General features: G+C 42.3%; 1 protein-coding gene across 6 annotated transcripts in view; it reads right to left on the reverse strand.

Moving 5' to 3' along the window:
- Positions 1–21,685, reverse strand: part of Sox5 (SRY-box transcription factor 5) — a 358,999-nt gene that overhangs the window by 46,929 nt on the left and 290,385 nt on the right. For 4 of the 6 annotated variants that reach the window (XM_051173348.1, XM_051173347.1, XM_051173345.1 and 1 more), the window contains exon 9: positions 20,386–20,532. The exons of the other annotated variants lie outside the window; for them this stretch is intronic. In XM_051173348.1, the coding sequence (XP_051029305.1) occupies positions 20,386–20,532 (147 nt within the window). The remainder of the gene's footprint in view (positions 1–20,385; positions 20,533–21,685) is intronic. 6 annotated transcript variants of the gene reach the window in all.

A 21,685-nucleotide genomic window follows, 5' to 3' on the forward strand; every position in this document is an offset into this window, starting at 1 on the left:
TGTGAAAATCATTGCACAAAGCATAATTTCAGTACATTAATTCCAAAAACGCTACATGAGAACTTCCCCTATCCTACCATCACAGACGAAAAGTCCCTCACAGAAAGCCTGCACATTTTCCTGTGTGATAAGAGAAGGAGAGAAATAGAAGTGTGGCCAATAGTGTCTGTCGAATCACTTATCCCGTGAGGCAGTAAAATATGGATGGTATTTAGGAATCAGCTTTGTCTCACACACGATCGTCCCTTTGACCTCTGGTGGTCATCTCATCTGGGTGATGTATAATATCTTCTAAAGTGATTAATGTACTTCAACCAAGAGGCTAAGGGAAACACAGAGAAGAAAATGATGTAAATAGTCGTCTTATCTTCTCCTATCAGCCTCTGTGTGCAAATCCCCAAAAGATGTAGAAAATGCTCTGAAGGAACTCTGTCGCCATTTGTTTAAGAACCCTGTGATGGATTCCTTGGTGCCTCATGACCATTCCTTACAGGGATTATTAGGAAGCTCTGTGATTGGTACTCACGCTGAACAGGAAGCTCATGGAAAGAAATCAGGAAGGGTCTGCCCAACCTGTCAAAGAGGGACTGGATGCTCACACACACACAAGCAATCACTGGAGTTTACAGAGGAGCATCCCAGGTTTACAGAACACATTCTAAGACACAATAGAGGCACGGATTAGTTCTATCTTCGCCTCCGCACTGGGGGCATTAGTATCTATAACGATGAAGTGATATCACTACTGGGTCTAGAAAAAGAATTAATATCACACTGACAGGAGCACACTCTAAGTTGTGAGCAGCAGGCTGACCCACTGACCTCAGAGGGATGGGCAGTTTACTGTTCAGAGAAACAACAATAATGGCAACCACGATTTAAATGTTGATTAACTATGCTCTTGAAATAAAGCAAGATATAATGTCTGAAATGATATCCAAAGTTCCAACAACTTCTTTTCAGAAATTATTAACAGTCTCTTAGGGTTTAGGTTTTTCTGGACCTTATGGGGCACTTAGGTAGAAGCATACTATCACAAGGGCGGGGGAGGGGTAGGCATAATTATATACCAGTAATTTGATAAAACTCCAGTCAGTTCCATGAACTGCCTTGTATTCAAGGCTCACATATGTACATATGTGTGGGTCTTCAGGGGGAAACAATCCCCAGTGTCTAGTAAGCTGCTGTTACTGGCTTCTCAATGCTTAGTGGTAGTTATGACAGTTAACTGACATGTTGTAGTTTTGGAGACTTGAAAGGATGGAACATACACACACACACACATTCACGGGGAGGGGTTGAGGCAGAGAAGACAGAAGAAAGAGAATCTGGGCAGTATTGTGTTACATCACAGTTTGATTTATAGTGTTGAAATAAAGGCACGAGACATTGTTAAGAGTAGGTTTTTCCACCTGCCTGATCCCAAAGCTGTGCCAGCCCCTAATAACACACTGAGATGCTGTATTAGATATAAAGTTGTTAGCTTGTTACTAGCATTTCTTATTAGTTAGCTCTGTCTTAAACATTAACCCATTTCTATTAATCTAAATATTTCTGTGTGGTCTTATCTTACCAGAGAGAGGGGCCCGTGTTCTGTTCTCTCCATCCTCCATCTTGAATCTCCTCCCTACTACTTCCTCTCTCCTCCTTGTCTCCTAGTCCCATCTATCTTGCTCTCCTATTGGCCAACAGTATTTTCTTCATTAACCAATACAAGAAACATATTTACAGAATGACATCTCCCATCAAGACATCTTTTTTTTTTCCCCACAAAGCTTTTCACTGTCAAGTTTTCCTCCTGGGTGATCCAAATATCCCTACACTTTAGAAGTCATTTTCTTTTCCTGAGGCGATGTATCATCGTGTCAACTTTCCTAACGCTCACAAATACGGCAAACAGTAAAAGGGGAGAGAAATAGTTCGTTAATTAGGGGCTCAGTTGAAATGAACAACGAGCCACGCAAACTGCAAAGTTTACCCCTCCGATATTTATGGGTTCTTCAAGTGAACGCTTGTATTTCTGGAACCTCAGACTTCAGAGCCTTGGTCTCTTCTCTTGTTGTCCCCAGAAATTCAATGGCCTGAGGTCACTGACTCAGAGGCCTCAGTGAAGGGGTTTTGTGCCAGGTGCCCTGGTATAACTTTATATTCTTCACACAGGAATTAATCTTTTAAATGTGCCACCACTGTCTTTTACTATACCCAACACAGTTAGGCATCATGGGAGACAAGAGGTTTGTGCTCTAGACATTAAAAGATAGAACATTTTAAGACAGCATGAACTGCTAAGGAATTTTAATGGTTGACCAAGTATCGTCATGAATAGAATGTTCTTTAAAAACAAACAGCTCTACATTTCATTGTTTTCAATTAATTATAATGGATTCTCTATACCTATGATTATGATGTCCAAAACCTAAACCCAAATCCAGTTGTTTATTGCACTTCTAGAACATATTACTAAAACAAAAACAAACAAACAAACAAAACCCCTGCATTTTTCTCATGGGAGAACCCTTGCACTTAGGACCCTGAAAATGCAGGGTATATGTATCAATGTCTAAGTGACTGGAACATAAAATCCTCCAAACTGTTCTGAGGGACTTGGTGTTATTTTTTACTAGAAATGCCTTTACCAGGAGAGCCGAGGCTATGGCAGCATCTTCTAATACTTTAGGTCTGTGGGGCCCGGGACGTAATCCTGGCCACTGCCAAAACAGCACAAAACTGACGGCCGACAAAGAACACTAAATTGCTTTAAAATTGCCCCTTTTCCCGCTACATTCATCAGAAGCAATTATTTTCCAACTATGATTAACAAAGTGTTTTCTTCTTCCCTTCCTTTTATAACCAACATATTAGAAAACAGATAAAAAACATAAATCTGTGTACTTTTTACAGATTTCTCCCTTCTCCAAAGGGAATTAGGAAAATTTTCTAATTCAATTTTGTCACAGAGAAAGCCAGTTTCTGAGAAGTAAATCGATAAGGTACTGTTATGTAACTATTTGGGGGAGCACTTTTAGGTTATAAAGCATATGTTTAATGAGTTTTACATATGAAGTACTCATAAACATTTAAATTTGTTTTAATAATTATATAGCTGTTTAGTTGCTGATTTATAACTGCTATGCACTCTATTTCCTGACTGCCAAAATGCATCAAATCCCAATATTTCAAGTGAACCCCTGTACCACTGTGGGATCTCAGTCTGCACAGCCTTTTTCCTTTCTCACCCCCCCCCCTCCACAGTCAATGTTACAAGCTGAAAATCCCCTTCCCGAGCTCTTACTTATTCCTGTTGAAGTCTGTGACCATCAGCCTCTTCCCACACAGAACCTCTGAGCTTAAAGCTCCATAGCTGCCAACCTTCCTAAGAGGAAAGACGTGCTAATCCATCCTTTAAAAACAGTAACAACAGCACATACAATGTTATTTCCCATGCTCAACTTAGATAACATGGGTATGGACCCTCTTATGATTTTTATTTATTTTTTATGAAATACTCAAAGTGGTTAAAATTCCAAACACATTCACATACCTATCGTTTATATAGAAATACTTAAACCCTGTAAAAGTCATGAATCCATTGCTTTCTTGGGCTTCCTTTTTGATACTTAGTTTATCATTATGTGTATATGTATACTTGTGTGGGGTGTATGTGTGTGGGGGGCATACATGTAACTGTAGCAACACCAGTGAAGGAAGTTGCAGAATGGCTACCCAGTGTGGGTGCCGGGAACCAAACTTGGGTCCTCCAAAAGGAACCCACTGAGCACAGGCTTATTATTATATCATTTTATTTATTTATTTTTACTGTATATAGTTTTGTTTCTGCATAAATGTGTCAGTTTACACTGATTCAGATCCTCTAGGGTCACTAGGACAGAAGGGGCATTTGAGGGCCTGGGAGAGTGAGTCAGACCTTTAAGCTACTTACTGGACAGGCTGGTGTCCAACAGTGTGGGTTCCCGGGTATACACATGGCCACCAGATAGTGACTTAGGACTGAAAAGTGCCAACCCCTCATCTTATTGACAACCTCAACAGTCATTAAGGCATCCTCTTTCATCATGGCAGTGACAGGAGAAGCCAATTGTTCTTAAAGGATTCCGGGAAGGGTCAAGCTGTTTATGCAGAATGCCAGCTAAGGGCATCTTTTATGACAAATTCTTGGGACAAATATTTTCTCTCGAGATACTGAAGGTGAACGTGAGTGCTGAGAATTGGTATTAGGTAAGACTTTGATTTTATTTGTAATGATCTTGGCCTCGAACCAGGATGCTGTCTATCTACAAACCCCAGTTCAGAAAGGAACTGAACTCTGATCCCCACACCGGTACCCACGGCAGATTCTCACCCACTGAATTATCGTCTAACCTCAGTAAAGTTTATCCTGTTTTCGTTCTGCTTAGATTGAATCAAGAAAAGATAAAGAGTGATTTTGCCTTAGAATTTCTTGTTACATTAAAAACAGTGTTCTGATATACTAGGTTATCACATTGAATAAATCCTACAGAATATGATGTAATATATTCATCCTTCTCTTACAGAAGTATATGGTATATGGAATATTACAGTGTATTTTATACACATATATAGACTATGAAGGTGTATCTCTATAAAACATATTAAATGTGTAACAATGTGCAATGTTATACATAATACAATATATTATATTCAGAGTGGTAGGTTACTTAATGCTATATACCTATATATAAATATCATAGACATGTTTATCTTTTTTTTTTTAATTCTTGAAGGGTCATTTGCCTTACAAGGGCAGAGGGAATCTCAAAGTTATTAACAAACAGGAAAACAAACTAACAAAATTTTATCTTCTAAAACTTATCCTGGATTTTAAATAAATGTAACTAAACTGGTAAATCCCATAAGACGCCCATTCACTTGGTTATTGTTCATTGGGGGGGCACTCACTTAAATATATATTCATAGTAAATCAACAAAGCTAATGGTAAAACAGAAAGCTGGTTAATTAACCTGTACCTGATCAAAATCCTTCCTGGGATTTTCTTTCTGGCCCCCTGTGGTCCATGTTATCCTCAGGCTTGTGCTGTAGCCAGGGATGCTCTTGAATTCCCAGTCCTCCTGCCTCTGCCTCCAGCATGCTGGGGTAACAGGCACGTGTATCATATACTTCTTACGAAGTGTTGGGGATCAAACCCAGGGCTTGTTGCGTGCCATGCAAACAGTCTATGCACTGAGCAACAACACCAAGTCCCTCCATCAAGTTTTAATGGGTTGACTTCCCTAACCTCAAGACATTCCCCCAGGCCAATTTCATAATCAGAATCTAGGGCAAAAGGTGCCGAAGTGTGAATGCTCTCTTCATATCACAGTAAAGGCTCATAAGTCAGGCACACATACTCCACGACAGTCTCTATGCACTGACCAGAGGCATGGCAATTCCTAAGTCCAGAGTGTCAAACCTAGACTAGAAGGATACATACTGACAAGGTCTATCTCTTGATTCCATAATCTTTCTAGGGACAGAGTTCAAGCATATCAAATTTTTTTTTTTCCTGGACAAAAATCACATTTTGCAGCTGCTACCTTGAAATGCTCCTACAATGACCCAAGCCCCTCGGCTCTCCTCACTCGCTACTTTTTCAGAAAGAGGGCAGGCAGTACCGCGCTTAAAGGACTCAGACTCACATGACAGTAACGAAGGCACTAACATTGTACAAGAGTTGAGCTATTGTGAAAAGCACCAGCCTATGTGTAGTTAGGTCACACACAATCGGGGTAATCCAGTTTTTATAGAGGTGGCATTTGGGGTAGATATTCCACGGGTTCCGCGGGAACAGGGGAAGAAGAAGAAGACAGAATCACTCTACGGCTGAGGGGTGGAGGAAGCAAGCAAAGCATGCAGTAAGGAAGCGAGGAGAGGGGCTGGTTCCCAGAATGCCACAGGAAGGCACAAAAGTTATAGAGTGATAATACTGTCAATCATGCTTCATTCTTCACACTCCACAGAGAAGGCCATACCTTCTCTGCAGGCTGCCCGGTTGTCTCTACAGTCATTCACAATGTTGCACCCTCCACAAGTCGCTTCTGCATTGCCCTGTTTCCAGAAGCTTTCTTCCTTACCTCCGTGTGGAGGAACAGCACTCAACCCATAGCGTTTTAACTGTGTGTTTTCTTGTGTGTCTCCCCATTATGCTGTGCAGAGGCTTTGTTATTACTCCTTTGATCCTGATTGGTACCCGGCATGTCATGGCTTTGAAAATCATTTAAGCCAGGGAAGAGACACATTGTTTCTTCCAGGCAAACTCCGAATTCTCCTGCTTAGAACAGATTGACAGTGTTTGTTTCAAATGAGGCATCCCCTTTCTTTCCCACTTAGGGCAAAGGTTCTTGACCCTTCCTATTGATGCAACACTTTAACAGTTCCTCATGCTGTGGCAACCCCACAAGATCATTTCCTTGCTACTTCATAACTGTAATTTTGCTCCTGTTATGAAGCATGATGTAAATATCTGATCTGCAGGATGTCTGATATACGACCTCTGTGAAAGAGTCCTTTGACCCCAGGGGCGTTTGTGACCCACAGGTTGAGAACACTGCTCTAGAAACTATTTCATTTTAGACAAGTTCTGTGCGCCTTGATTAGACCTTTGCTTTTGAACTGAGTGAGACTAAACCACAGTTTGAAAGCATGTTTTCATAATATACTTTAATATTTCCCTTTGTCTAAGCTAAAAGCCACATTATTGATCTAGAAAGAATCCTTGTACTGACACTTTCTCTTAAGCCGGGTTGTACTAATAAATACAACTTTTCAAAAATTGATATGGTAAAACCTCAAACCATACACAGTGGTAACTAATGGTTCACTTATTGTTATTCCTGGATTATTTCAGCACAGACATTTACTCCAGGAAATGTTTTTTAAGAGAATGTTAAGGCCAACCACTTAAAAAAATAGATGGACAAAGTAAATGCAGCTATCTGCTTCACCTTATGTGCTAGGTCTCTTTCTACTTGTTTATTTTTCTTAATTTTTAAATATTTTATTTGATTTATATGGGTGTTTTGCCTGCAAGAATGACTTGTACCACGTGTGTGCCTGGTGTCTGTAGAGGTCAGAAGAGGCATCAGAGCCCTGTGCAGAGTTACAGATGGTTGTGAGCATCCCATGTGGGTGCTGGGAATTGAACCCATGTCTAGAGGAAGAAGAGCCAGTGCTCTTAATCACTGAGCTGTCTCCAGACTTCACTTAGGTCCCTCTTTATTGATGTGGTCCCAAGTGCTTCAATCATTCTCCTGGATGTGACAGATCAGAATTTACATTTGGTGCAAATCTGTAGGTTCTAATGGAAAACAACAGGTTTATTTGGCTGTTTTCTCAAAGGGGGATCCAAACTATCACTCTTTTAGATAAGTGGTAACACCTTCTACATGAAAACTGGCAACAGAACATTCCACCATTTGACCCGAAATTCTTGTCTTGCCCTGTATACACACAGGGCTGACCTCAGTACTCGGCTCCTGCTGACTTAAAATGAAACTTTGATCCTCCAAAGACTTGCAAAGTGAAGTACAGAAAACACAAATCTGTACCTATTTATGAACATCCCTGTCGCTGTCACAATGCTTTTTAAAACATACTTCACAACAGTATTTCTACTCATGTTATTTTAAGTGCTACTGGAAATAAAATACCACAAGAGAAACTTTATTTTTTGCAACATTTCATCTATTCTATTTCTACCCCCAATTGCTTTCTCCCCCCCCCCATTTATGAAATATCCACAAAAGTCATCAGAACTGTCTAACAGCAAAGCTCAAATTGTAAAATAGACTAGGAAAAAAATAGGTCCCTTGGTTCTTGGAAGGCGATTTAAGTGCAGGTCCCCGATGGTATCTGAGTACAGAAAATACATTTCAGGATGTATTGCATCAGAACTTCAGCCAAGCAAAATTTGTGAATTTTATGAAACATGTTAGTATCCAATATGTTTGCAAGTAGCAAATAATTTGAAGAAAAGTAAATTTGTATCTAACTGAATGTTCACATTTTATCTTGTTATTTTAATAGTATAAACTTGAAATTTTAACTTTTTATTGTTATCTGGATATAGAAAAAAATCGCCTCATCTTTATCTCCAGGAAAACAAAATTGTAGAGCAGTTCTTCAGTTGCTGAAGGCACAGCTCAGAGAGAATCTGCTGAGGATGAGGGATGCTGCATTTATGCATCCTATGGCTCTTGATGGAGGTGGCATAATTCCATAAGGTCAATTAAATTACTACAAGAGAGCCACATTCTTCCCTGTCAACCCCAGGGACGTTAGCACAAACCCCAGCTACTGAACATTTAAAAGCTACACTTTTGCATAGGCACATTACTTTCCAGACAGAATACCAGGTTCTGAGAGGGTCAGTTCTATGAGCCATGGAGATCAGACTTCTTCAATATTAGTTACAGGGCTAAGATTTTAGTGAGTAAAATTTTACCTCAAGATAAACAAAACATCAGATATGTGTTAAATTACTGGGAGAATTTAAGGATCATTTTCCATTTTTGGAAACCTACCAGGAGATACCTAATGTGGCATGGGGTAGTGTTGTTATGTCTCAGAATTTAGAAACCCTCGGTGTTTCAAACTCCTTAGACCACGCTCACACTTAGTGAGTTGTCACTGTTCAGTGTGTGTCTGGTGGGGACATGTTTTTCTCTACATCTGATGCTAATCAGTCATAAATTTCTGATCTGTATGCACACACACACACACACACACACATATATATATATATATATATATAAACACACACACATACAAACACACACTATGTCCTTCCATTCAGCAACAATGAGAAGTGGCATGGAGTGGTCCAGAACTTCACTGTCAGGAGGTTGCAGGCTCTAGATTAAGATACTTTCTATGGTGAGGCCCTGTACCAGCACTCAGGGGTGAGATCAGATGGTCTCTGCAAGTTTGAGGCCAGCCAGGTCTGCAGGGTAGTGTTCCAGGTCAGACAGGGATGCACAGTGAGACTCTGTCTCAAAGAGTTAAAAGGACTAGGTCCCCTTAAATGAACTGTGTATAATTAATGCCACCTCCACATTATAAGTTCAGGAGTGGCTATGCAAACAGGTTTATCTGATAAGAATTCACGTGATGCAATATAATATGATAAAGCAGACATTGCTATGTCTTGATACATATAAAATATAAGTGAAATAAAGTTAAGTACTAAGAACATCTGAAAGTATGTGATCAAATAAATCATACTAATTTCTGACCACAAAAGTTACTCTTTTCATAGATACTTCATACAAACTTTATAGAAGTTTTATTTGTTTAATTTGTGTGTGATCTAAGATTCGTTTACTTTTATGTGTATGTGTGAGCGCCTGCGTGTATGTCTGTGTGCATGTATATGCAGTGCATATGGTCATGAGCCACCGCGTGTGTGTGGGTTCTGGGAATCAAACCTGGGTTCTCTGGTAGAGCAGTAAGTGCCCTTAACTGCTAAGCCATTTCAGTAGCCCCAGTGTGTGTGTGTGTGTGTGTGTGTGTGTGTGTGTGTGTGTACGCACGCGCGCGCGCGGGCACATGTATGTGTATGTATGTGTATGTGTGTAACTGGGTGGCAGTGTATACTGCATGTGAGACACTTATAACTGAAGGAAAGGAGAAGGAAGGTGAGGCCAAGACTCAGGACTAACAGAGAAGATTTTCACAGAAAGTTCTCCTACAATAGTATAGTCAATTTAGGAGCCCTCAAGCTCGTCATGATGATATAAACAAGCTACTCATAACTGAAAATCATCCCTGATCCAGTCAATTAAAGGAGAAGCATAGTTTTTACTAACTCTTATTCTTTGTTTTCATTTTTATCAATTTTAGTTATGTATTGCTGTTGTGTGTGTGGGGGGGTATGTGCATGTGTGTATTCATGTGCCCCAGAAGCCAAAAGAGGATCCTAAACCTCCAAGGACTTGTAGTTACAGGCAGTTGTAAGCCACAGATGTGGGTTCAGGGAACCAACTTCAGACCCTCTGTAGGAACAGTTCATACTCTTAACTGCTAAGCCATAGCTTCAGCTCCTCACTGACTTTTAAAAAGATAGCTAAAATTCTGTTTACTTCATGGGTGTTGTTGAAATCATACTAAAGTTATAAAGTTTTGAATAAATGAAAATCATATATATACACATATGTAAACATTATATACATATGTGCCATTTATTCAAATGCCATATATAATATATATGCCATCATCAACACATATAATACATATGCTGATATATGCTTATATCTACCTATTTGAAATAAGATTGCTTAGAGAGTCAATTTGATTTTGTACATGAATGCAAGTCCCCTGAAAAACCAGTATGTGCTCTTAACTGTTGAGCCATCTCTTTAGGCCATCACCATGCAAAAGTATTCCTAAACTCGAGTAAATTCTAATTAGAGCAATTGCAGCCTTCCATTGCTGCAAGTTGAATTCAAGGTCTTGCCTTAACTGTTCTGGTTAAGCTCCCAATCAGTGAGCTACACTCCCCCCCCCCCAGCCTCTGTTGTTTAGACTGGGTCTCACCCTATAGCTGAGCTGGCCTTGAACTTGTGATTTTCCTGCTTTATCCAGGTACCAGTACTACCAGAACTTAACCATAGCACCTGGCACCTGAGCAGCAAAAGGTTTGTTTATGTTGACTATGTTCATGCTAGTATCAAACTCGTACTACAAAAGAACACCTTACAATTTGCTTCATAGGGGTGGCTATAATGCCATCAACTGCATTTCTTAAATGAAAATATTAGCAACAAGGTCAATCTTGGTACAGTAAGTCAACCCTAAAAAACAAAAATGGGAACTACTCCAGGCTAAGTAAACACCTGCTTGCCTTTGTCAGCTGCGTGTGATGACCTCTCTGTACCTCTGGTCACACTGGCCTGCGCTGTGAGATCAGCTCCTAGGATGCTAATGGACAATGATGTGTCAATCAATACATATTTGTCAAATCAAATGGCCTTGTCCCTCCAGTGGCAATGGATGTCAGTAGTACTCACATTCCAGAGTGTTCCTAAGGATGTCTTGTTGAGATGATTCACATATTAATTCATTGGCCTCGGAGCTTAAAATAAAATAAGTAATCTGGCCTTGGGCACAAAGTCTTCTGTGACTACCCCAAGAAAGACAACGTCTACTTAATCATGGCGGTTTGTTGAGAACTGTGACAAAGAGGGAGTGTGCCATCTCTTCTCAAAGGCTCTGGCAACATCATTGAGAAGGCAGAGGACGGAGATATCTGCTGTGGTGCTAGTGACTTCTAGACGTGACGGGAAGGTGTGCCCACCCATGAAACTTCAACACTCTGGCTGCCTGAACACGATCTGAAATGCCACTGTTGGAGGGGAAAGGCTCACAAGACCCCACCCCCAGGTGAAGAACTATAGGCAACCGTGGGTGGCTAAGAGAGGGGAGAGAAAGGTCTTTCCAGGGACAATCCCAAGTGTCGGCCCTAGACACATGTACACATGAACAACATTAAGTGGCCTCAGGAGGTTCTACACATACACGTGTATGTATGTATGCATGTGTGTATATGTATGTATGTGTGTGTAATAACAATCACTGAAGAAGTATTCAAAATCTTGAGGGGATGGGGGAGTATAAGAGGGACTAGAGGAGGGAGAGGTAGGAATCATATAAATACACAAGTATATGAAATTCTAAAAAAGAAAAATGAAGTAACAAAGAAGGAAATATGCCTAGAGTGTCATTCAACGTCCTTTCTCCCTGCAGAACTGGTGGCACAGGTCTGCAATCTCTGGCCTCAGGAGGGCCGAAGATGGACAGCACTGTCCGTCAAAGGCTTCCTGATCTACGTGGTGAGTTCAGACCAGCCAGGACCATGTGACTGACGGGAGCCTGACTCTAAATAAATAAATAAGCTAAACAAACAAACACACAACAACAACAAAGCGCGCAAACACAATCCCTTTCCTAAAACAATGCCCTAGCCTTTGGTCGGTCTTTCTGGTCCACCCATTCTGCTCCTCCATGCTGCTGGCCCGACTCATCCACACACATGGGACAGCATGATAGCCACTCCTCACTGCCAAGTTCTTCCTTCTCATAGTGCCAGTCTGATAGGGGACCCCTCTGCCAAACCTCTCAAGAGGCTGCCTCCTCCTTGCCCACGCATGCTCCCTGACCATGTTTCGTTTCTTTGAGACAATAAGAAACTACTGACTTGCTCAGTGGTTTGTATTTGTTTTTGCTTTTTTTCCCCACCAAACTGCACTGTCTTAGAGAGCAAGATGCTTTATTGGTGGCTGTGGCGCTACTGACCGGAGCCTAGTGCGGTAGACCACAGGCATCCACTGACACTTGAGGAATCGATGGGCAGCTAGCTGATGCAAGGTGCATCAGAAACTAAGGAACACCAAAGAGGGAAGGGGGAGGGGGAGGGGGAGGGGGGGGGAGAGACCCGTGGAAGAACAGAGTTGAGGCATACAACCAACTCCACAAGGACTTGCCAGGGCTCCTGCCTGAGATGGCAGAATAACTAGATGGTCTGTTTGCTTAATGCCTGTGACCGCTTTTCCTTCTTGCTTGATGGAGTTTGGGTTGCATTTCCACATCACTTGAGAATGACCACACTGTCTATTATTCAGCAGAAGAGATAAAATCCCACAAAGCTGGCTAAGCTCTGCTGAAGAAAGAACCTTGTAGGGATGGAAGTTATTCTGAATTAGATCGTTCTGCTTTGTGGGGTAGAGGTTCCCTGTCACTCCAGGAGTCCAGGCAGAGGCGGCGACACCGTGTGCCTGGATACTAGACACCTTCCGTCTTCTTTCCACTTAGGCTTCCTAAGTAAACTGTCACTTTTCCTAACAAAGCCTTCTGGATAGCTGAGCTTTGCAACATCTGCCTTATACGTAGGGAGTTCTATTTCTATAATTTTGACTTCCATGTCTACCTCTATGGAATGAGGTAATTTATTTTCATTCTCTGTTGTGTGACATTTGAAAACATTAATAGTAATCAAGGGAAAAGTTCAGATAGAAATCAAACAAATGCATATATATGTGTGTGTATATATATATATGTATATACACACAATACACACACACACACAGACTCTTTTTAGTAACTTAAACAATATTAGTTGGCTGCCAACTTAGCACTAAGTTTCTGTCTAAGAGGGGTGTCTGTGAGAAAGGCCGTCGAAGTTTTCCTGTTTTATGAAAAGGGTGTCTAGGCAGCATGCACACAGGCTGAGGGACAACATACACAACAGCATGTACAACGCTGAAGTTTTATAACCTCTTTCTCTATTCCAACAGCGCCTGCCTGTCCTGTCTGAACAGAACGGAAAGGAGTCAATGGGCAAGCGTCCGTCTAGGGCCTGATCAGTTGTGGAGGATGGGGAGCCATTCCAGGAGGCCATTCCAGGAGTGCACAAGTACACGTGGAAAGCATGTGTGGGTCCCCACCGGAAGGAGGACAGACAAGTGCGCCTCACACCCTGTCTGCACCGCGGCAAAGACCGGACATGCCCGTGGTGCTTTCCAGTCAGGCCACTTCCTACTAGCCTCCATCTGTCCGTCCCTAAACACATCAGGTCCCCACCCCACCTTTCCGGCATTCCATGGCTTTGAACAAGTTGCTTTTCTGTCAAAGGCTCCTCTGGACGGAGCTATGTAGGCAGGGCCACTGTGTTTGATAAAATATTGCCGAGTGGCCCTTTTCTAGGTTGACACATACCCAACAGCCTCTCTCTCCTGTGGTTTGTGTTATTAAAGAGATTTGACACGCCTCACCATGCTGTGTTCAAGACCCAGATCATTCTAAACAAAATCAGAATACCAACAGAGCCCAGGCCAGAGGGATGTAAAGGGCATCACATCAATTTCTCCTGGCTGTTTCCGCTTCATATTTAATGTGGAGCTTGTAACTGGTCTGTCTTTCCTTTATAATTTGTGTACAAATTATAAAGCCACAAAGACAGCTACTATGCCTTTCCCCAGCCCCGAGAATATACCGTCAGGTGACCTGTTTGGACATTTACGGCCCTGAAGCTGAGAAAACCTATGGTTAAGCACTGAGCTTCCGGAAGATTCCCTACAACCAAACAGAGATTAAAAGGGAGGGGCAGTGCTCATCCCAGGGGTTAAGTGCTAACATTTCATTTAACACGTTCCAGTCGAGTGACAAGAGACCAGGAAAAGAAAACTATTTAAAGTCACAGGGTGATGATGCTTTATCTGCTGTAAATCTGTCCCGCCCGGGATGTGCTAATGATAAGGGCCAGGCTGGCAGCTCAGCTCTACCGGTCGGGCGGGCGGCTTTAAGGTGAACGCTCGATGCAGGCGTGATGCAGCGGCGACACATTTCAAACACTCAAACAGTAATCCAATCACACGTATGGAGATGGAGAGAGAAGGTAAGGTGTTCGGCAGCTGGTCCACAGACTACAGTGTTCTCTCCAGAGCAAGGTCCCACACAGAGTCTGGCATTTAATGGTCTTTCCAGACAGTGGACAAAACGTGTGGCCGGTTCCAATACTGTATTAATCAGTTGAGGCTAAAACACTACTCTGTTCTGAAGCTGGAGCAAACACCAGGCCTGACAATTTGGAGGCACTGTTTGACTCAGTCGCAGTCCCTCGTCTCTTAGGACGATCGCAGCGAGTGCCTGTCTTCCTGATGCAGCAGCCCAAGGCCAGTGCTGGCCCTGGAAAGTGAGTTTTTATGCTCTGAGATATTGATGGACCTGGAGATCCAGGAGCTTAAGCAGAGCAGCATATTGTTGGAAATACTCTGAGATCCTCAACCTACTCAGAGTAATACTTGCAGAACATTTGCTACTCAAACATTTATTTCCATGGCTGTATGAGGCATGAAAGCCAGTAAAAGCCGTGGCGATTACCCTGAGTGGTGTGACCAGGAGGACAGACTGCTGTGGTGGCCTCTGTTCTCCTTGGTAAACTCACGGAACCTGCCGAGGCTGCATGTTGTATGAGCTTGACCGTACCTGCTTGTGTTTCTAGCACAGGGCAGGTGCTGGCAGGGGGAACAGGAGTTCAAAGCTAGTCTCAGCTACAAAGCCAGTTTGAATCCAGCCTGTTTTACTTGAGACCCCGTTTAAAAAGCAAAATAAAAAACACAATAAAGCAAGCAAAAAAAAACAAAAAACAAAACAAAAAAAGCTAGCGTGCACACGCGTGCGCGCGCGCGCACGCACACACACACACACACACACACACACACACACGGGGGGGGGGAAAGGGAGTAAACAAAACGATAGCCCCAAACAATGCTCAACAGGACAGATTGAGGTACTGCTGGTCAGACTTGATTAGGACCGGATGCTGTCAGTTCACAATCATGTTTTCCTTTTCCTCCCACTTAGCATTATAAATTCCTGCCTGGAGTCACTAAAAATGCCATCATTTCCAACCGAATCATAATCCGTCTTTGATCAAGATGTCCACCCTCTCAGCTGAACACTAACTCATCTTGGGGATATGTGTACCAGGCTTACAAGTTCTAAAGTGTAAACTCATCTCTGCAGATCGGTATATGGGGGAGGGCTCACTTAATAGCCTCAAAATGTGTGATCGGTACCATTAAGAAGATGGTGTCTAATCAGAGTCACTGGCAGCACAGATAGGACCCACGCAAGCACACACCCACCAAGTCGGAAAAGATGACTCTATTTCTGTGAGAGTGGAGCACATACCCACGAAGCTCTAACTCTTTCTCCAGCAACTGAAGCAATGTTTACAAGGATATTACAGCTGACAGGATCTGATTGTATCTGGTCAGCTAGCCTGGGCCATTTCTGGCTTTGTCCGGCAAGCATTTCTTTCTCTTGTCCTAACTCCCAGGTGCTACTGCTGGGAACATCCCTGCCAGAAGGATTTGCAAAGAACAACAACAACAACAAATAGATTTGGACAATCTGTGTGCTCTTGATGGTGGGAATGGGAGCTCGAGGAGGGTCATGGTGAGGTTAAAAGAAAAGCACCCAGGAATTCTCTGCTGTTATCAGCTTTTAAAACTAACTGGTTCTTGTGGCTGCTGGAGAAATGCACGTTTCCATCAAATACAGAGAGTCGTTCAATAATAGTATATATAAGTTGCTCCTCAATTTTCCCCAACAGGTGACTACTTTTATAATGAAAAAAAAAAAAAAAAAAAAAAAAAAAAAAGAATCACTTACGAATAGAGGGAAGGGTTAGCCCATGGGGAATTTCAAAAGATTCTACTGGTTTATACAGAAAGTGATTTAAATAAACAACGTGTGGTACTAACAAGCGAAATGCTGAACACATCCTATATCAGTCTGCTCAGTGGCAGAGTCTAGGCTGTAAACAAATTTAAACATTCGTTAAGGCATGCAAGCATATTTGAAGCAAGATTCCAATTCCAGTATCATGCAGCAGTATGCTAAACAATTCCTTCATACTAGAAGGCAAAATCTCTTGTACAAACGTTGGAGGTTTCATCATTCTATTGCTTGCTATTTGCCAACATCTAGACAGAAAGTTGAAGATAAGCTGAGAGAACGTTTGTGAAGAGATAAATAAATATATTTGCCTCTGTTGGTTCACATAAGAGACAGCTGTCAAGTGTGATGTACAGGGAAGAGTTCAGGACCGAGGTAAAAGATACAAGTCCGAAGTGCTGTGGATGTGTTGAAACTTGCCCATGGTTTTAATTCTCCATGATACTGTGTTTGGGAGATGAGCCACTGAACACACACACACACAGGCATGGCACCAATTAAGCCAAGAGTTTACAACGTTAACCAACAATGCCACTTCAGGTGTCGATCAGGACAGCCCTCCTATGTCACTACTATGTGACATCAAGGACAGGAAAGCCAGTGCTCTCTAGTCACTTTAAATAGACCAGGCTTCGTCTAGAATTTCCTCGGTTACAAAATGCAGTTCTCGCATGCAGTTTTCAGACATGTACTGTGAGTCCTCTAAAGCTTTCTTTATCATTTAATATTATAAATAATTACGTTCCTAGGCAGCAGTTCAAAGCTCAGTATCAGCACTTGTACAACACCCCAGGCAGGTCAGCTGACCTCTCTCCAATCCCACTCTCTCTGGTGTTGAGGACAGGCAAAGTGATACGTCTGTCGTACGCCATTACCATTAGAACAGAATCTTGTTCTTTTATTACAACTGAACTCCGCCAGATCTCTCAGCGGGAATGCTAAGCGAAATCAATGTCTTGGATTTCCAGGCTGAGCTCGGAGGTCGCAGCCACTCTATCGTTTCTCAGCATTATCCTTTCTCTTGCGCGCACGCACTCCCCAAGCCTCCAACTGGCACACAGCAGATTGAAAACAGCATGCATCAGAGGACTCACGCTGCACAATTTTACAGTCTTTTGGAGCCCCCCCTTTTGATCCCCCTTCTACATTTTTTTTTCTTTTTCTTTTTGCAAATTGCAAATAAGTTTTGCTTGTGTCCTCTGGAGTTGGGAGTCAGAGGCAATGGTATTTGCAGGATGAGGGTAGCTCGAGCACACCCTTCACTTTTGACAGCTGTCAGTAGGAGCACTGTCCATCTGTCATCCCTTGAATTTGACATGCAACTCTACTGCTCCAAAGAGTAAATGTCCTAGTAACGTAAGCCATCAATTCCATTAATGCCAAGTAGGTCTGCACACAAGGCCCTTACATTATTATTGTGTGATAGTAAGACAGGCACAGAAACGGCAACAACAAACACCAAAAACACACAGAAAATGTCCCCCAAGATCCTGATAGCTGATTGTTTAAAAACACAAATGCACCAATAAATGAATGCTCATGAATAAATTAGCACTGTAGAGTCACAATATCCATCGTGCTATATGTAAGCGTCATTTCTGAGCTGGAAGAGAGTAAATGGGTTCTGTTTATTTATTACTAGTTATAATTTTGGGAGCTACATTCAAATGATGTAGTTGTCAGTGCCATGGCTCTTCTCAATTCAGTGTATTTTTCTTGTGAACACGGGCATTATTTTGTAATTCTTTCTGATAACATCGGTAGTGGCGGGCTGTACACTAGAGCGCTCTGGGCAAGGAACACACATTTTTACTGAAGTGTTGCTCTTGCTGAAAGAGAAGAATGCTGTGCTTGGTTACATCTTTACATATGTGCTAATGTGGGCGGGAAGAGGCACAGCCATTAAACTCTGTGTGATAGGAAATTCATGAAGGCCGGCTTGCAAAGTTAATTATGCTTCAAAGGTAAACTGTACAATACATGCTTATATTCTGTGAATCATGGTAACTGAAACACAATCTACTGTTTTACTTTTGTGAGATGAAAGAGAGGCGTACACAACTAAGATGTGGGAGAATTTGATCACTGCTAAAGCAATTGTTCTCTTCTGAGCCGAATGCACAGGACTTCACGAGTCCATAAAACTGCTTGGCTCACTGAGCCCTTTCCCAACCACAACAAAGAGGACGTCAGTGGCTTTGGCATTTGCCATTGTTACCTACGGGAGGATTATTGTAGCAATCACCAGCCAGCCTGCTAATGGATGGACAGATGGATAAATGGCTGGGGACTGAGCACAGGCAAAGGTGGACGGGGCTGGCATTAAATATTTCCTCATTATTTGTATAAGAGAAATGGCTGAGAAGATGTTCATGATAAAAATGCACCCAAAAGTAAGGGGGGGGGAACTCACTGATTGTATAAAACAGAATCAAGCAGTTTCCAACCCTGAGAGGAAATACTCTAATGGGTTATGACGTGAAGGGCAGCGCACACATCAAGGGGGAGAAACAGAGTCACCCTTCACGGAGGAGTCTGTGTGTAACAAGGACTCCACCCCGTATCTTTATTTTGCTTCAGATGTCTCTGTAAATATAACACTTTGCAACTGCCAGCGCCGGGGAACCTGCCACAATGCCACTGCTTCAGAATTACACCAGATTTGATAACTATTATAATTGCCTCGGAGCTTTAACACGTCACACGTTTCCAAGATGATAAAGAGAAAGAGGTCGGGCCTCGTACGTTAAGCTAAGGGTGTGTGAGGTCCTCCAAACAGCAGATGCACTTTGCTAGTGGCATATGTCCCCGCCCTGTGGTCTAGCTGTGTGCAAGGGTTTTCTCCAGCCCAGTCACAGCTCCTCTGTCAGGCTCATGAGCAAATGCGTTCTTCTCTTAGCAATAGAGAAAGGGCACTGGGAACTCTGGGAAGAGAGACGCTGGGAATCTTTCAACAGCTGACCCAATGGTCCCCTTTCCAGAAGACCCCACTGCGCCTGGAGCTCTACAGTCACCGAGATGACGCTCTTTCACGATGAATCTTACTCATACGCTTCATTCATAGACTTTGTGGTTGCCCTACCCCGACTCGCCTAAGATACTCTCACACCTCCTTCTTGGAATGCAAGACAGAAGCAAATTTCTAGATAACTAAAAATAAAAGATGTTTGGTGGAAAAAAAACTATTAGTGGTATCAGTTTTCTGGTTAATATTTTCTAATAGAGTTAAATATTTGTGGTTATTTTTCTGAGCAGTTACAGAAAACATCGCTCTTTGGCTAGCCTCACTCACTTCACAGAAAGCTTAATGTGTTCACACAACAGCACACACGTGAAGTCTGCACATAGGAAGACTTTTCGCTCAAGGCTCTCTGCGCTTTTGTGCCAGGCATTGATCTTGAACTCCCCAGCCTTTCCCTGTGTTCTCAGGGAATATTTCCACAGCTCTAAAGCCAGAACTGGGTTTAAATAGTCTCCCAACACTATTATTATCTTCATGTCGTTACATGATAATCTTGGTGGATGGGTGACATATCTAAAATTACAACTATGCCATTACCATACTGCGTTATAACAGTTATTGATAGTTTTTAAGAAACACTCCATATGTCTCAATTCTACTGGTACTTAAGTTTCTATTTCAGTTGTTTTCCCTTGGCAAACGTTTGCATTTCTTGCTGAAGCCCACTCTGTCCTCCTAATAAATTCTAATATACTTTATCCATACATGGCTCCATGGAATTTGTTATTGATCATTCTTTAGATTATAAAGGATGGCTATTTGATTGCTTATAGATATCTATTATTAAAGCTTTACACTCACTGGTTCAATGCACATTTTAGGTTTTCAGTGTAACTATTGAGTGAGTCCATTATTACAAATGTAAATATACACACACAGCTATTGTTCCTTCTAAAGGTCTTACCTCCATGTCTACCCTGAGTTTAGCCCAGTGGCTGGAATCTACGAGACCTTCAATCGATACCACTGAGTGAACAATAGAAGCCCAAGTGAAAACAGACCAGCTTATTAAAGAGGGTACCTTAATAAATACCCCTGCGAGAACAGCAGAAGCCCAGTTGAAGACAGATGAGCTTATTGAAGAGGGTACCTTGCTTTTGGGTGGTGGACTGTTTGTGCTCTTGTCTGTGTGAATGCTGGTAGGAGACACGGCAGCACCAAGGTTGCCTTGGGGTAGGCCTAGGAGCTTCCCTCCTGGAGAAACCTGCATTGCGGCTAGCTGGGCAGCATAGAACTGCTACAGAAGAAAAGACAGAGAGAGACTGTCAGTCACAAGGCAAACACTCTGCAGAAGCACACACACCGACGCTCCATGCTTCCTCTGCCTATTTCTGCTTACACCCAAAACATTGAACACAAGAAGCCGTCGCGGTTCTATAGCTTAACTGCTTGGGAAGCAGACAGCAGGACATTGGTAATAGTGAGCTCAGGGGCACAAAACAGAAGTTATCATCACACTCATGCCTCCCTGGTGACTAGGAAGGCAAGCAGTTGGCATTATCTGGCCAAAGCCTGCTTCCTCAGGTTCACCCATAAGTTCTTCACCATGTGTTACTGAGAAACCATCTTCACGTACATAGTAACTCTCTTATTTGCATTGTTTCAATCTTGCCCTGAACGGGACATCTGGAACTTTGTGTCTCCTGCCAATTAACAGTATGGAAATTGGCAAAGACGGAAGGAGAGGACCATGGGAGGCTGCTATGTGATCATTCTACCTGCATTGACAAACGTTTCCTGGATGCTTGCAACTTGATCAACTTCATGATAGAAACAGACACATCTCAAAAAGAAACTCTAAAACACACACTAATTCTTAACAACAAAGACAAGTTGCTTCAACAAAGAATTGATGAATTTAAAGGGTACTTCACTTTCATAAGGATGTCTAAGGATACAGTATCCAACCTCAAGCATAGGTTTAGCAAACATGGACATCAAACACTGACACAAACTCTCTTTTGACTTCATGTAGTTGTCTTTAAGAAGTTGAACAGTCTGCATTAGAAAGCAGTTGACCTTTATAGCACGTATGTGTTCTACATGGCCCAGTTTCCTATTTTGTACCTGTCTTGAGATCCAGAGAGCCTTTGCTATTCAACCTGGTGCCTCTGCAATGCATGTTAGGCGTGGATGCTCTCAAAGAGAGAGATCACAGGATAGTCCTCCAGGAAGAACAGTCTCAAAGCAGAGTCTTATCCCAGCAACACAACACATTCTGCTAACTGGGATCCCACTGTCAGTGACAAACTATAAACCAGGCCTGCAGTTACATGAAGACACACAAGTATCGCCAGCAGTTCTCCATCTTATGGCTCAAATGCAAACAGGAAAGTTAAGCTGGTGACAAGGACTATAGCTCAGTTACATGTGATGTAACATAAGATGCA

Source organism: Phodopus roborovskii, unplaced genomic scaffold (genome assembly GCF_943737965.1).
Source record: "Phodopus roborovskii unplaced genomic scaffold, PHOROB, whole genome shotgun sequence".
Classification (NCBI taxonomy): Eukaryota; Metazoa; Chordata; class Mammalia; order Rodentia; family Cricetidae; genus Phodopus; species Phodopus roborovskii.